Genomic DNA, 18187 nt, shown 5'->3' with positions numbered 1-18187 from the left:
CTGGATGTCCATCTCTGTTTCAAGATCCATGCAATTTTCTTTCTTTATTTTTTTTTAAATTTTCAGCTATTACTTCATTTAGCAGGTTTTTCAATTCCTTTTTTTCTTTTCTACTGCTTCAGAAATACCTATAATATGGATATTTGGTCTTTAATTAATGGTATCCCATATTTCATATAGATATACTTCATTCTTTCTAATTCTTTAGAAATTCTTTCTTCCATTTGGTCTTTTCTGCTGTTAATGTTCTCAGTCATATTTTTTATTTCACTGATTGAAGATTTCATCTCCAAAATTTGTATTTGGTTCTTTGTAATGAGTTCTATCTCCTTAGCAATATTTTTATTCCTGTCACTCATTGATTCCTCATTTCTTTAATGAATCTGTATTCTCTGTCATCTTGTTGAGTTTCCTTACATTCATTATTTTGAATCCTATATCTGTCGTTCCATGGATTTCCTTCAGTTCAGAATCTAATTCTGGAGGATTATTGTGTTCTCTTGCAGGCATCATGCTACTTTGCCTCTTTTATCCCCTATGTTCCTATATTGACACCTGCCTATCTGGTATACTCATCCATTCTTCTTTATTGAGTAGGTTGTATTGGAAAAGGGTGTATGAATTGGCTGGAATGTGGGGTATCACTTGGCTTGTTGCTTTGGCTTTTGTTCTGAGTGAGCCCCGGAGTGTAGTCTCTTGAGTGGTTTGACTTTTTTTTTTTTTTTTAGGTTTAATTTATTTATTTGAAAGATAGAGTTAAAGAGAGGCAGAGGCAAAAAGAGAGAAAGAGAGAGAGGTCTTCCATCTGCTGGTTAACTACCCAGGTGGCTGCACCAATCCGCAGCCAGGAACCAGGAGCTTCTTTCGGGTCTCCAACATAGGTGCAGGGGCCCAAAGACTTGGGCCATCTTCCACTGCTTTCCCAGGCCATTTTTGATCCTGAAAATATTTGTTAACTTAAATTTAAAGTGTGTAAAGTTGAAAGAGAATTTTTGGAGGGATAAGAGGACGAGGAAGCATTGGCAACATGCAGCTTGCCAATGGAAGATATTGTGTAGATGCCATTAGAATTTCCATACTGGGTATATGGTGACAGAAACATTTGAAAGTAATGTTTGAGTAATCTATAATTTTGTTTCAGTGTATGGAATTTTTCAACAATTTCATCTATTGTGATTTTATTAATGAGTAGGATTAAAAATGGCTAATTGCAGATGCTGCTGAACTTTTTCTACATAGGGTCAAATCATAAATATTTTTGGTTATGAGGTCTGTCCCAGCTATTCAACTCTTTGCTTATAGTCAAAAAGTGCCGTAGATAGTACACAAACAAATAGGCTTATGTGTATTTCAGTGTAACTTTATTTATAAAAACAGGTAGTGGGGCAGATTTATCCTTTGGGCCATAGTTTGCTGACCATTGACTTAAAACATAAGCTACTGCTACAATACAAGTATAATCTAGTGATTTAATGTGAAAACATTATTACTTATTTTGACTATTGAAAATACAACAGAGCTTAAGAAAAATTCATTGCTTCCTGTTAAACAAGGACTCTGAATTTGACAAACCATTTATGAACATTTAATTTTCAAAAACAATTTCACTGAATATTCTGGTCGTTATGTCTTATAAGAAGATGTGTATTTTCCCACTCAGATGTACTACCTTTTTTGTCATTTGACATTTTTAATGTTGAACTGCATTAAATTTTGAGTTGATAAGTAGAATGCTAAGTATCCTGTATAGTTCTTCACTTTAGAAATAATAACACAAAGCTCAATCCAGAATTATGTCTTTCTTATTTCTCAGAAACCTGGGGATCTCAGATAAGTGGCTGTCTTTTTTTTTGTAAAAAATAAACTTGTTTCTCAGTATCAGCGAGATTCAGATATAATTCTTTTTGCAGTCATTGTAAAATGTTGTAGCATGAGACAGGTTTGACTTTTAACTATGGGCTGCAACATTTATCAATATGACCTCAACTTCATTTTCTTCATTTGTTAAAGGGTATTAATTATTCTCATTCCATGGTCAATTTGTAAAAATCAAATTGGGTAATTATATGTAAAGTGAACTAGCTAGAAAGGCTCTTGAAAGTTTTATTTCTTGATTTCCTCTTGGAACCACGTAGTTCCTTTTGCATCATTTGTATAATGACAGGATGGTCATCTATTTGTATACTGATAGAATAGTCTTTACATCTATAAAAAATCCTGTCTTATTCAAAACACTGAGGTTCAGAATATTAGAGATAAATGTAATTATTGTGAAGGATCCATTTTGACAGTGAAAGACTAAGATGGTGTAATTTTTTTGTCTGCTATTCTGTGAGATTGGCCATGGAAGTGGTCTGTTTTTTGCCCCAGAAGCTTAGAAGAATACAATAATATATGTATGCTAGGGATAACAATAGTATATTGCTATCACAATGTTATCATCATGAAGGAAAATTTTTACTTCCCTGTAAGGAGATATTTTAATGGAAACTTTAAAAACAAAAGAAAATACTTATACATTCTTGCTACCTATAATGAATACTGTGAACTTCATATTGAAGAAGCAACAGTTTGTTGACATTTCAATTTTGCCTAGATTATTTAAAATTATAGGCAGCATACAAAACAAATTACAAAAATAGTTTTAGATTTCTAAATTAGACCAATGGTTTTAACTTTAGTACTCAGGAAAAAAAATAGATTTCTTAGGTATGCATTTTTATCAATCTTTGGTTTAGAAAAGAAGCATTATTTTTGTTTTTGTTAATACTTGAGTTAATATTTCCTTGACTAGACAGTCAAATTCTCTCATTTATTCTCTACCACATTATGAAAGGTGGATGTAAATGAAAATAAAGAATTGGTGGGGAAATCTGAAGAGGAACAAAGAACATGGATAAACCAATCCATGTACAATCACTTGATGAATTTAAGTTGAGCATTTTGGCTAACCATCTGGAATTATGAGTTTAGAATTTAATTCAATGTAATATATGGTACAATTTTCTTTTTTTTAAAGATTTACTTACTTTTAGTCAGAGTTAAACAGAGAGAAAAGGAGAGGCAGAGAGAGAGAGAGAGAGAGAGAGAGGTCTTCCATCCACTGGTTCACTCCCCAATTGGCCGCAACGGTCCAAGCTGCACCGATCCAAAGCCAGTAACTTCCCTGTTTCCCACATGGGTTCAGGGGCCCAAGTGCTTGGGCTATCTTCCACTGCTTTCCCAGGCCATAGCAAAGAGCTGGACCGGAAGTGGAGCAGCTGGGACTTGAACCAGTGCCCATATTGGATGCTGGCACTGCAGGTGACGGCTTAACCCACTACGCCACAGCGCTGGCCCCATGGTACAATTTTCTTTGCCTCAGAAAAATAATAGATACTGACACTTCTGGTACACCTAATAATTTGACAATCATAAGAAAGAAGATCAACTTTTTTTCTATTGATGTCAAAAATTATGCCAGTTTTTAATTTTTAGTATTTTTATGATCAGTATACATAGTTAATAATTTGTAAAAATTACTAATAACATTTGATTTTGATTTTGTTGTGTTTATCTGATATCATTTGATCATACTTTAGTATTCTCAAGATGTTTCTTTGTTTTCCACTGAATACACTGTGAAAAGAGCAGATTTTAAAGTTTAAACACACACATATTTATTGTCACAAAGAAGAATACAGTCGATGTCTTATTGTGAAAATTAATGCTATCTAAGCTTTTTAATATTATGAGTTTAGTTCCTAATAAGACTTTAATTGTTTCATTCATGTGCAGACTTCATGTAGTATATTCGTAAGTTCTTTTCTAGCATGGGAAAGTGGTTTTTAAGTTGTAATCACTCATTTTTTTTTTTATTAAGTTCTGGGACTCTTGTTGTCTAGGAAAGGTTCTGAGTGTTTCAAGATAGTAATTATAACTTATAACAAATTCTATAAGGTTGGTATAGTTACTTTCCTGTTTTTTGACTGAATTAGCCCTGGACTACAGATTTTTTAGAGGCAGTATATAAGTTTTTTTAGAACAATGTCTCATTAATCATCTGGTAGGAAATATATTTGTTTTGTAAAATAGAGTATGACTAATTTCTATTATGTGAGCTATACTTACATATTTATTATTTGGACAGTATTATTCAAATAAAGATAAATTGAAGTCTAAATATTTGATACTTATTATTATCACATGTAATTTATAAAATGAATATATCTGTAGAACTTTGCTTTTAATAAAGTAATCAAATATAATTTTAAATATATTATTTTATGTTTCAATTTTACATTGTATTTTCATTTAATTTTAATAATTTCCTTTTTCTTGTACTTTTTCGGTCTGTTGTCTGTTTTGTCTAATGCATGTCCAGGGTTCTAAGGTTAGTATTACTTCTGAAGTAATTTTCAGGTTTTTAATTTAAAATTTTATTTTTACTTATTTATGAAGTTTTTGGCTTGGTTGCATTTTGAGTTTCCATATCATCTTTAACATTAGGCATATTTTTTGTATATTTAAAAGAGTAGTTGAAAGGATTATGTTTCAATGCATTGATGGGTTACTTTTTATTACTCATAATAATATCTAGATTGAACTATTATAATGGAAATAATGATGTTACAGATATAAATCAGATTTTTATCTGATTTCAGTGGAATGAAAATGAATAAAATATAGTTAAAGATTTTATAATAATTGTATTTTACTTTAAGCCTTATTTATATAACATTTCATCATATTTATGAATTTATTTTATATAGAATATAAAATAATGACAATTAGTTTATTGTTAACATTATACTTTAAAATTTTTAGTCAAAAACATTAGTATAGCAAATGTGGGGGCACTTTAATAATAGCATTTGTAATTTCCATTAATAAATTATCTCATTTTGAAATAAAAGTATATTTTAAAGGTTAAACTCCAAAACATTTGAAAATAAAGCCATTCATTAATAAAGTGAAGAGAAACCTCATAATTGCTGTTCAAAGTAATGGAGAATTTCATTAACACTGGATGTACCACATTCTAATGTTTTGACAAGTTCTTAAAATTGTTTGATGGACTTGAGCAATGGCAAATCTTTAATGCCATTGTAGAAAACTTTAATTGAAAACAGATTTAAAAATAATTTGTAGCTTTTTAAATAAAGTATAGGGTTAAGGTTACAGATTTTAATTTGTGCTATAAAATGATGTTTTTATCCATAAAGTTCTAGGAAATAAAGAATTTGCATTTATAATTCAATTTATAGACTATTTCTTTAGGCAATGGATACTGAATTGGCATAAAATTGTAAATGAGTGATTGAAAACAATTTTATGTATTTCTAAGCACATTTTAGAAAAAAATTGATTTAACCCTATATGATGTTAAATAGGAAAAAAAGGCACTTACATTTTATATCCCATTTAGAATTCAGTTTAGTTACATAATGCATGCAGCAGACACCTATAATTTTTATTACCTAGCTTGTATACAGGAAGTGTTAAGATTCTTTTTCCAGTTAATGTTTCCCACTGATATTTCAATGTTGATGTTTCTCCTTATTTCAGAGAGAAAGAACTTCAAATAGAATGATGGATACATAATGTCACAATGGAAAACTAAATAGGAGCAGAAATCTATTACATATACTCATAATTGAATTTATTTTTTTATTAAGAAGTAAGGTTAATCAGTATTTTAGGTATGCCCATCTTTAAAAGATTTAGATTACTTTAAAAAAATTTATAGAAGCTTCCCTTATATCTCTTTCTTGAAACACTGAGAAAATAGGGCCTATCATAAGGAACCGAATTCATTAAAATGTAATCTAAAAAATAATAAAAAATCAGAGATGTTGGCATCACTTATAAAATTACAAAGTTGTGCATTTTTAGAAATAGAGTATTTTGTGATAGTCCTTCTGAAATGATTTTTTATTTTGTGATAGTTCTTCTGAATGTATTTTGTAATAGACCTTCTGAAATTAGATTTTATCATCAACAGTATTTTAGCGAAAATAAATTTCTAAATATCTTGCTAAATGATCTGAAGTTTAGAATGTAATTTTTATAAATAATGCTATTTAAAACTAACATTGATTTTAAATGGACCCTTCTTTTATTCAAAGATAATTGATAGATAAACTAACAATATTTGATAACTAGCTCTGTTGCTAGATAGACTTTGTTTTATTAAAAATACTAAATATACTAAAACCACTGTTCACCTGTAGTACGTGTTTTATTTCAAAATTTTAAACAAGGCTTAACTCTTCTACTTTTTTAAAGACGGAATTGGAAAATATTGAAGTCACACAAGGCATGTCAGCTGAGACAGCAGTTACTTTCCTCAGCCGACTGATGGCTATGGTTGATGTCCTTGTGTTTGCCAGTTCTCTAAATTTCAGTGAGATTGAAGCTGAAAAAAACATGTCTTCTGGAGGTTTAATGCGACAGTGCCTAAGACTAGGTAAGTCTTTTAATAGTAACAATACACATTAAGTAATGATGTATGGATTAGTTTTATGAAGCTCTGTGGGACATAAAACATTGACAGTATATGCTTTTGATTATGTTATAAAGTACTTGTAAAGTCAGAATTACCAAATTTTAAAACATTATATATTCAAATTGGAGATTTCACAGCATTGATAATCTTTAATTATTTTTGGTTTTTAGGTTTTTTTCAAAGATTTCTTTTATTTGAAAGTCAGAATTAGGGAGAGGAAAAGACAGAGAGAAATCTTCTGTCTGCTGGTTTACTCCCCAAATGGCCATAACAGTCAGGTGCCAGGAGTTTCATCCAGGTCTCCCACATGGGGGGCAGGGGCCCAAGCACTTGGGTCACCCAGTACTGTTTTCCCTGGCATTCAGCAGGGAGCTGGATCGGAAGTAGAGCAGTTGGAACATAAACTGGTGCCCATAAAGGATGCTGGTGTTGCAGGTGGTGGCTTAACCTACTATGCCATTATGCTAGCCCCCTTTAATGTTTTGTAATGTGTAATAGAAACAGATTATTTGGAATTTTTTCAAAACTCAGACTATAACATTTCTTTTCTTTTTTTTTTTTTTTTATTTGAGAGGTAGAGTTATAGACAGTGAGAGGGAGAGACAGAGATAAAGGTCTTCCATCCATTGATTCATCCCCAATGGCCGCAATGGCTGGAGCTACGCCAATCCGAAGCCAGGAGCCAGGAGCTTCCTCCTGGTTTCCCATGTGGGTGCAGGGGCCCAAGCACTTGGGCCATCCTCCCCTGCTTTCCCAGGCCACAGCAGAGAGCTGGACTGGAAGAGGAGCAGCTGAGACTAGAACCAGCGCCCATATGGGATGCCAGCACTATAGGCGGTGGATTAACCTACTGTGCCACAGCACTGGCCTCAACATTTCTTTTTGAAATTATTTTAATGCAAACCCATTTATGAATCCAATTTGGTAAATTAATACTGATGATCGTGTCTAGGATACACAGACATTACAAAACGTGGCTTAGATACATGATGCTAGAAAGATAAAATTTACTATGTTAACCTCATTATTTTTAAGAGTAAACAAAAATTGATGATCTTCATTACTATAGCTTGGTGTTTCCTTTTATCTTGTGTTATAAACAAAATTTAGCACTGAAAACTCTTAGTAAATCTGCATGAGCTTTTTTCAGGAACCATTCTTACCTCTAGTACCATACTTAAAGGAAAAAGTTGTGTACACTATTCAGACCTCAAAAGAGCGAGAAAGCTGTTCTTCTTATGTTTGCCTTAGAGAATGAGCAAGATATAACACATGTGTGCAATAGGGAGGAAGTTCCTGATATGTACCCTTATCACCCATAATTTTAAGGGCCATGTAAAGAATTACCCATGTTGTTTCTGACTCAGTGAAGGAATGAGGACATGGGTTAAGAGTGGTAGGCTGAAACCTGTACTTTCTTTTTTGATACTTTCTGAAAGGCAAGCTGAGAGCAATCATTTCATAATTGTTACAAGGGAGAGTGATGGACCACATCAAGATCTCTTTGACAGCCAAGCATTGTGGTTTAATTTACTCTGTTGCTTCATGGGACATTTCCATTGACAATTTAACAGCTGCCAGATTGAACTTTGTGTAAATAAGACATATTTTTAAAAATTCCACGATACCTTGAATTCAGCATTATTTACTTATTTTAACCTTTTATTACTAAATGCTTACCAATACCTTACTGCTGATTTAACTTCATCTTAATACCTAGCAGATTTAATTTTGTCACTCATAGGAAACTTGTAAATGAATCAGTAATAAAATAAGCAATTATATATAAATTCCTATGTGCTATTTACTGTTTTTAGCACTTTACATATAGTTATTAAACAACAGCCTTCTAATAATATGTTTATCCTCATTTTACAAAGAAGAAACTGAGGTACTGATAGTTTAAGCGTTTGGCCCAAGATCACACACTACGTAAGGGATAGAGCCAGGATTCAAACTCAGGTGGTCTGATTCCAAAGTCTATACTATTTATTATATGACTTAACTACTTATTAAAATAAACAGATAAATGAAAACTTATTGTATGGTTTTTAGTAAAACCCACAGACTTTCCCCCTTAAATAAAGGTGGCTATTGGGTCTTCTGACTTGCGAATGCTGACATGCTGTCTTATTACCTGAGATGGGCAGTATGTTTAGCATTGTCACCAAAGACAGTCAAGAGCTGATACCTTATTGCTAAAAATTTTTAACAGATATGAATTTTACATTGTTAAATAATTTTATAGTCCCATAAAATTTCAAATTCTTAAGGATAGAGTGTAATAGAATAAGGAAGAATATATTGAGAGCTTCAGAGACCCTGGTATATTCTATTTCATCAGTTGGCTGTTAGCATATGGGTATTTTGTTTTTAATTTTTTCATTGCATATATAGTTGCATATATTTGCATATATCATGATTTACATCCTAATTTTAAAATATATTTATTGTTCTAATTGACCTTAAGGATAATAATGGGTGAAATAAGGGAGAAGTTAGAAAAACTAGGGACTTTAATTAATTCATCAAAATCAACAATTTATATTAATAATATGCTTTTGGTCTTTTAACTAGTATGTTGTGTTGCTGTAAGAAACTGTTTAGAATGTCGACAAAGACAGAGGGACAGGGGAAACAAACCTTCCCATGGAAGCAGTAAACCTCAAGAAGTCCCCCAAAGTGTGACTGCCACAGCAACTTCAAAGGTAATTAAATATTTCTTATATTAAATATAATTTACCAGAAAATATCATTTGTTTATGAGAACAAGGTGTCACGGTATTGCTTAGTGGTAAAAAGCAGGGATTTTGTGATCTCTGCTGATGACTTCACATTGTAATTGTATGGCTAAGATTAATTAACATCCCTGAGAGGTGCAGTTTTGGCTTATTAAATGATATTTTCTACTTCATAAGGTTCTTACAAACATTATATCAGCACATAGTACTAAAAAGTTCTCAGTTATTTCTATTTTTAGTAGTTTCATATATTTTCATGGAGTTCAGTGTTTGAGTAATATCTTTTTTCAATGAATGTGCTTTTGCTACACTTAACAATAAACAAAATTATATTGATGCCCATTAATTAAATGAGTAGTATATAGTGTTATGGAATATATCAGTAGGTCACGTTCTAAATTAACTCTGTGTTTGAACCTGACCCTTGGCACCACATCTAGTTTTAGTAACATGATTTTCCAGGTCCCGCATGACTGGTCTTTGCTTACTTACCGAGCTCCAATTTATATACATTTACCCTTTTGTACCATTTTAGTCATACTGTTAGCTTCTTTCCTTCCAGCAAAATAATTTTATTTCTTTATTTCTCATACTTTTTCATAATTTCCTTTACTTGAAATGATAATGCATATGAGCAAACTTGACGTTTTGAGATTTGATTATTGTTCACAACACTTGTCTCTACTGTTGAGGAAGAGGTTTTTTTTTTTTTTTTTTTTTTTTAGAATTCTTTACTTAGTGGAAGGTTAACCTTATGATTATAAAAATTAAAAGAAAGAGTCAGAAAGGAACGAGGAAGGAGGGTGAGAGAATGGGCAGGAGGGAGGGTAGGGTAGGCAGTATCCATAACTTTTACATCTCTGCAATACTAGAGCATTTTTAATATTGTAATTACTTTGGTAATTTGTAGAAAGAGCACAATATCTAGAACCAGAGTTCTCAGTTTGTATTCCACCTCTACCATTTAGCTGATTTTTTTTTTTTTTTTTTTGGAAGGCAGCGTTAGACAGTGAGAGAGGGAGAGACAGAGAGAAAGGTCTTCCTTCTGTTGGTTCACCCCCCAAATGGCTGCTACTGCTGGCATGCTGTGCCGATTCGAAGCCAGGAGCCAGGTGCTTCCTCCTGGTCTCCTATGAAGGTGCAGGGCTCAAGCCATTGGGCCATTCTCAACTGCCTTCCTGGGCCACAGCAGAGAGCTGGACTGGAAGAGGAGCAACCAGGACAGAATCCGGCGCCCCAACCAGGACTAGAACCTGGAGTGCTGGCGCCGCAGGTGGAGGATTAGTCTAGTGAGTCCTGGCGCCGGCCCCATTTAACTGATTTTATGAACTGAGAAAAATTCCTTAGTCTCCTATTCCTCAGTTTTTGCCTTTAAAATTGAATCATATTGTAATATACTTCATATTTATATACATTAAATAAAAACCAGTAATGTATTAAAATGTATAGTAATTCCTGGAATGCAGCAAGCATTCAGTTAATACATATTACCTTCCCTTCTCTAGCAGTTAGCCACTCAATATAAATTTCTTGGCTGGTGCCGTGGCTCACTAGGCTAATCCTCTGCCTGTGGCGCCGACACACTGGGTTCTAGTCCCGGTTGGGGCGCTGGATTCTGTCCCTGTTGCCCCTCTTCCAGTCCAGCTCTCTGCTATGGCCCCGGAGTGCAGTGGAGGATGGCTCAGGTGCTTGGGCCCTGCAACTGCATGGGAGACCAGGAGAAACACCTGGCTCCTGGCTTCAGATCGGCACAGTGCGCTGGCCACAGCGCACCAGCCGCAGCGGCCATTGGGGGGTGAACCAACGGAAAAGGAAGACCTTTCTCTCTGTCTCTCTCTCTCACTGTCCACTCTGCCTGTAAAAAAAAAAAAAAAAAAAAAAAAAAAAAAAAAATTCTTAAATGAACAAATAGATTAGTAGTTTGGAGAGCTTAGATCTCAATAGTGTCTATAGTTAGATAATTGGTAACCATTCAAGATTTTTCAGGCCAAGTATTGCTTTGATTTAGTAAATGTACAGAAAAGTTCATTGAACAGGAAACTTCTAGTGATTCAGTTGAACCATACAGTGACTCTCTGGCAAAAACAGTGGCCATTAAAATGGGTAAGAAGTGATGGATGTAAATGTATCAGAGGAAGACTTGATATAGTAATAAACACATTTCAGTACAGAGAGTAAAAGGACATGGCTGTGGAGGTTTTTCCTCCCTCTGTCTATGCATTTCTGATGTGGCATTTTACTAAGTAAACCATAGTTAAATTTTGTGTTGTAAGAAACTTGTCTGGTTTTTCATGAATTATGTTATTTTCCCAGGGCCTCACTTTTATACAGTGTAACAGAGTTATATAGTTTATAAGGATCAAATTAAATTAGGGCTATAAACATTCTGTAAAGTGGCCTATAAATTAAAATATTTCTTTTTTGGTCTGGTGCCCTGGCTCAGTTGGCTAATCATCCGCCTGCGGCGCCAGCATCCCATATGGGCGCTGGGTCCTAGTCCCGGTTGCTCCTCTTCCAGTCTAGCTCTCTGCTGTGGCCCGGGAAGGCAGTGGAGGATGGCCCAAGTGTTTGGGCTCCTGCACCCACATGCAAGACCAGGAAGCAGCACCTGGCTCCTGGCTTTGGATCAACACAGTGCCAGCCATAGCAGCCATTTGGGGAGTGAATCAGTGGAAGAAGACCTTTCTCTCTGTCTCTCTCTCTCACTGTCTATGACTTTACCTATCCAAAAAAAAAATTTCTTTTTTATCAGTGTTGTAAAAGCATCTATGCTATGAATTATTTTCTTTAATCATCATGACAAATATTGGCCTATTACTCAGGTAATAGAACTGAGATTTGTAGAGGTTATGATCTCACCCAAGGTCCTAGCTGGTAGGTTTTGGAATAGTAATGGAAACCAAATGATTATCAATCTTTAAATATCATTCTCTTTTCACTATCCTATGCTACAAAAGAATCAAACATAATTTAGGAGTGAATTATCATGATTGCTGTCTATAGAGAAGTAGAAGATGGCCTATTTATTTTTCATTAGCATAGCGATAAGTATGTACCTATTATGTACAGAAATTGTATTTGCTGCTTTCTATGTATGTTATCAAGTTTTATCCACACAAGTCTAAATACTTTGTATTAGTAAAAATGTAACAGATTAAAGACTACTCCCTATTTTACTGCACATATAACTTAAAATTTATTTATTTCTGTCTTTTTAAAATAGCATTTGTTTTTAATTAGAATATAATTACTATGTATTTATAGTATTTAGTGTGACATTTCAGTACATATTTATAATGTGTAATGATCAGATCAGGATAGCAGTGGTGGTGATGACCTTTAATATCTTTCACCTTTCATGTGTTGTGACCGAATTTTTTTTCAAAGCTTTTCTACCTTTTTAATAGATCATGAAATAGTCACATGTTAAATCTCACATGGAAACGTTGTATAATAATCTTGTATATTATAAAAGCATGATGGATAAATGAACTCAGAGATACAAAAACGATTAATTAAATAGAGGTAGGGAAAGTAAGACACAGGAAATTTTAATAAAAGCAAAAGACACAAAGACTTGAGCCCAAATTTTCTGAAGTCTATTAGCAAGTCTTAGCTGCCTTTATGAGTGTATAGTGGTATATATGCCAGTAAGGAATAAGAACACCATTGAGAGAAACTTGAACATTAGTAGAGAACAGAAAATTTTCCTTATAATAGAGTATTATTGTCAATAAATGTTAACTCAGGAGGAGGTAAACCGTGTAACTAGTTTAGCCCAAATTAAAGGTGTTAGAAATGATACTATATACATTCTCTGTAATATGTTATTTCTTCACAATTCTCTTTTTAAGACTCCATTGGAAAATGTTCCAGGTAACCTTTCTCCTATAAAGGATCCAGATAGACTTCTTCAGGATGTAGATATCAATCGCCTTCGTGCTGTTGTCTTTCGGGATGTGGTAAGTTTTGCCAGCTTAAAAACTTTCCACTTGGATTTGTACAAAGTACTTTAAAATTTATAAGAAAGCTGCATTTTAAAACTAGATGTGTTACTGTCTGGGATTGTAGGCTTGTTGCATACTTCTGACTAAAATGATTGAGCCTCAGCTTTCTCTGAAAACTGTAGATATATGACTTCTGAGAGAGAAAAAGTATTGTATTCTTGGGGATTGTATCAATGATATACATGAAATTGGTTCTGTGTATATTAATACAAATAAATAAAGATTAAAAATATGAAATGCTGATATAATTTGTTTAAATACTAAGAATAAAAATGGGCCTGAAAAATAGTAATTCATTTTGATTCACATCATCTAATCTCCTCCCTTTTAGTATTCTTTGCTCCATTTGTAGTATTGTTTTGTTATTTTCCATGTTTCTGGTATTGTGGATGAAAGGGATTAATTCATTAGATGTGACTGGCAATTTATTTTTTTGTGTGGTGAGGAATTAATTTTAAGGAAGAATAGGTATCAATGGAAATTTGAGTTAGAAAGATAGCTTAACAAACTTAAGGGAAGAGATAACTTAGGGAGAATTTTTCATTGAGCTCTGATCACATTATTACTTACTCAAAGTAAACGAAAATAAGATTGTCATTTCCAGAAATTACATGGAAACATCTATAATGTTTCACAGTGGATTGAACATTGACAGCTCTCCTTAATATAGTTATTATGAACCATTTTGGATTATGTTTTTATATTAGCTGATGATTCATGAAATGTAGAAGACAATTTACTTGAAATTTGTATTTATTAATGATTATTTTCAGTATCTTGAAAGAGTGAGAGAGAGAGACAGACATACATGTTTTCCATTTTATCATTGAATTTTGAAAATGAGGAATCTCAAGAATTGTTTGTGTTAAAGGTGATTTTCTCAGTGAGACATAGTAGGATTATTACTACTTTTTGTCTGTTAATGCAGTCAAATATTGTGGTAGCATTTGCTAATGCTGCCATATCACACTAACAGCTTTTTGAGGTTGTAAAAAATCCATGTTATATGTCATCTCCTTGTTTATAACTCCCTCATTTCGTACTCATTATGTTTTGCTCAGGTAATAATATATTAGACTTTTATATGTATTCCAGTTCTAACTTACTATTATTTTTATTCAAATGTACTATGTAAAACTCAAGTTTTAAAATCCTAACACATTAGTCAACTATGTTCTGTTTGTACATACGTTGTTTATATAAGTGGGGTATAATAGTGAAAAGAGACCAAAGAATATTTAGCAAAATTTCAATATTTTAGTTTTTTGCAATTAAATATCATCCAATACTTTGCATGATATATTTCTGTATTTTTGTATTTATACTTAAATGGTACTTATTAAGTAAATATATATTTATATATTTAAATATCACATTTTATCTCCATAAAGAAAATGAAAGAGTAGCAGACTTTAAAATTTTTGAGTGTCAAAATCGCCTCTGTATTTTAAACAGGATGACAGCAAGCAGGCACAATTCTTAGCTTTGGCTGTTGTTTACTTCATTTCGGTTCTAATGGTTTCCAAGTACCGTGACATATTAGAACCCCAGCGAGAGACTGCAAGAACTGGAAGCCAACCAGGTAGAAACATCAGACAAGAAATAAATTCACCAACAAGTACAGGTACTTAATTTTTTAAATATTCTTTTTGAATTTTCACCATCATTTATCTTCTTTTATATTCTTCGCTTTTACATCCCTGTTTAAACTGGACCAATTCATAGTTGCCTCAGATATTTATAAATAGTTGTTATGCTAATGCTGGTTTAATATTCTTTAATTATACAAATATGTATGAATAACATTTTATAATACTTGCTATATTCTCATTTTATCAGTATATCTTTGGTTTTCATGTTTTTCATTTTTAATATGAATTATTCATTGATATCTATTTTATATGCAAGTAATTCATATATATATTTTAGATATATTACTTTAAAATATTTGTAAACATAAAAGTAGGAGGTCCTAACTGAATTGTTCAATACCGAGAATAAACCAAAATATAAATTTTTAGAGCCAAGCTTATAAAATAACCGTCCTTCCTTCTCTCCCTCCTTCCACCCTCCTTGTTCTATCCTTCCCCACCTCCATCTTCTGTATCTGCCTTCCTCCTTCTCATCCCCCTTCCTTCCTATCTTTCTGTCTGTGTTTATTTTAGTACCTCAATATTCTATCAATGATTTTTAATAAGCAAGCATACATTCTAAAAGACTTAATATCATAGACAAGAAGTGTCTTTGGGGGCCGGCGCTGTGGCACAGCAGGTTAATGCCCTGGCCTGAAGTGCTAGCATCCCATATGGGCGCCGGTTCAAGACTCGGCTGCTCCACTTCTCATCCAGCTCTCTGCTATGGCCTGGGAAAGCAGTAGAAGATGGCCCAAGTCTTTGGGCCCTTGCACCCATGTGGGAGACCCAGAGGAAGCTCCTGGCTCCTGGCTTTGGATCAGCACAGCTCTGGCCATTGCGGCCACTTGGGGCATGAACCATCGGATGGAAGACTCCTCTCCCTCCCTCCCTCCCTTCCTCTCTCTCTCCCTGTCTCCCTCTCCATCTCTATCTCTGCCTCTCCTCTCTCTGTGTAACTCTGACTTTCGAATAAATAAATCTTAAGAAAAAAAAAAAAAAAGAACTGTCTTGGGTCATGTTGTCTCTCATATGCAGAAAATCCCCAAGTTGCAGGAATTCTTGCCTTATCAGCTGTGGTTTCTCTGCTTGAAAACTGTGAACACATTTCATGGCAATGGAACTTTTAATATCATGGAACACTTTCTGACATTTGCATGTCCTGCCAGATGTTGTTTCTCTGTTGTCTGCAGTATAACCTTAGTAATCCAATGGTTATTTTTGGTATCACCAGATTAATTTATAGTTGAAATTCTCTTACCTAAATAAATGCATGTGAACTGTATTAAGATCTACTTTATTTTGAAAGGCAGACTTACAGAGAGAGGAGAGACAGAGATAGAGGTCTTCCTTAAGCTGGTTCACTCCCCAAATGGCCACAACAGCCAGGGGTGGGCCAGGCTGAAGCCAGGGTCCAGGAGCTTCTTCCAGGTTTCCCACATGGGTTCAGGGACCAAGGATTTGGGCCATCTTCTAGTGCTTTCCAAGCACTTTAACATGGAGCTGGATTGGAAGTAGAGCAGCTAGGACTTGAACTGGCACCCATATGGGATTCCAGTGTAGCCGGTGGCAGTTAAACCCAATATCCCACAGAGCTGGCCTCTCAAATGGATATGTTTAAAAGTGACAAGAGGGGCCGGTGCCGTGGCTTACTTGGTTAATCCTCTGCCTGCAGCACTGGCATCCCGTATGGGCACCGGGTACTAGTCCCAGTTGCTCCTCTTCCAGTCCAGCTCTCTGCTGTGGCCTGGGAAGGCAGTGGAAAATGGCCCAAGTGCTTGGGCCCCTGCACCCGCATGGGAGACCAGGAGGAAGCACCTGGCTCCTGGCTTCGGATCGGCACAGGTCCAGCCGCAGAAGTCATTTGGGGAGTGAACCAGTGGAAGGAAGACCTTTCTCTCTGTCTCTCTCTCTCTCTCACTGTCTAACTCTGCCTGTCAAATAAAACAAAACAAAAAAAAAGTGACAAGAAATTAGTGGTCAAATCTCTGCATATTGTTTTCCATAAGCATATTATATTTCATTTACCTTTTACTGCTGCTGTGGAAATTTTGATTATGTCTTAGCTATAATATTTTGCTGTTGCATACAATATTTACTTTTAACACACAAACATGAAGTTGTTTCATCATAATATTCTTTGTTTTTAGTTTTATTTCTCAAATTAAACATCTTCCTATCATTCCAGGTCATATTTGTCACCATTTAAAACAAAAGTACTTTATAATTTTAACTTTGCTTCATTTTTAATGTATTTATATCTACCATGTATGTACAAAATGGGAAATATTAAAATGGATTCTCAAATTCCAGTTTTCTGGCATATTTGTGTGTCTTTGTATATGTTTCTATATTATCTCTATTTAATGAGAATACTGTTTCCTCTCTCCTAATACATAACCTCTTTCCTTTCATCAGCAATGCATTCACTATTGCTAGTACTGTTTGCATGTTGCAGTGAAATAGAATTGCCATGGATCGTCAGTGAATCATGTTGTAGATTGTTACATGCTGGCTCAAGTTTGATTGCATGATTTTCTCCACAGTTGTGGTCATACCATCTATCCCTCATCCAAGTTTGAACCATGGATTCCTTGCCAAGTTAATTCCTGAGCAGAGTTTTGCCCACTCATTTTACAAAGGTAATATTGACTTATTTCCTGACCTGTTTGGCATCCTTATATAATGGGTTGTTATAAAATAAATATTCATTATGTAATTATTTATAAATGTGTACATACCTTAGGTTTATGGAGATATGGTATGTTGTATTTATACATGGCTGTTGATAGCAAAATATTGAGTTTGTATATGTGCTTCATTATTATCATTATTATTATTATTATTAAGTATCATCTGTAAATTGAGGATACATATTTGTATGAATGTTTACATGCACACTAGTGACACTTAACAGAGACTACAGAAGGATAACACCTTCATCATGAGACTAAAGTACCCAAAATAGATGATAAAATTTTAGACTCAGTAGGGAAAAAAATGCCCAAAAACAAGCCTTGAAAGCATCAAGCCATGCTATAAATTTTTGAACTTGTAGTCAGAACACAATCCCAATACTCTGGATTTTTTGTTTTATTTTGTTTTTTACTTCTAAGATTATTTGTTTTCATTTCATTCGAAAGACAAAGACAGAGGTAGACTATCTGCTGATTCATTCCCCAAATAACTGCAACTGCTGGGACTGGGTCTAAGATATGAGCATCTCAAGTGGCTTCTTAACTGCTGTTCTAAATTCCCATCTCTGATTTGAACTTTTAAAGGTGAAATCAGTTGGCTTTTTTGTCAGGTACCTGAAAGATT

The 18187-nt window shown here is 34.0% G+C and overlaps 1 protein-coding gene across 5 annotated transcripts in view; it reads left to right on the top strand.

Annotated features, from left to right (window-relative positions):
* The window catches only part of NBEA (neurobeachin), a 731002-nt gene that overhangs the window by 234330 nt on the left and 478485 nt on the right, over positions 1-18187 (top strand). For all 5 annotated transcript variants that reach the window (XM_062194378.1, XM_062194375.1, XM_062194377.1 and 2 more), the window contains exons 25-29: positions 6268-6448; positions 9065-9195; positions 13083-13190; positions 14691-14859; positions 17413-17508. In XM_062194378.1, coding sequence (XP_062050362.1) covers positions 6268-6448; positions 9065-9195; positions 13083-13190; positions 14691-14859; positions 17413-17508 — 685 coding nt within the window. The remainder of the gene's footprint in view (positions 1-6267; positions 6449-9064; positions 9196-13082; positions 13191-14690; positions 14860-17412; positions 17509-18187) is intronic.

The sequence above is a fragment of the Lepus europaeus genome, chromosome 6 (assembly GCF_033115175.1).
Source record: "Lepus europaeus isolate LE1 chromosome 6, mLepTim1.pri, whole genome shotgun sequence".
NCBI classification, from domain to species: domain Eukaryota; kingdom Metazoa; phylum Chordata; class Mammalia; order Lagomorpha; family Leporidae; genus Lepus; species Lepus europaeus.
The sequence above is the reverse complement of the archived record's forward strand: the minus strand, read 5'-3'. Positions and strand labels throughout refer to the sequence as shown.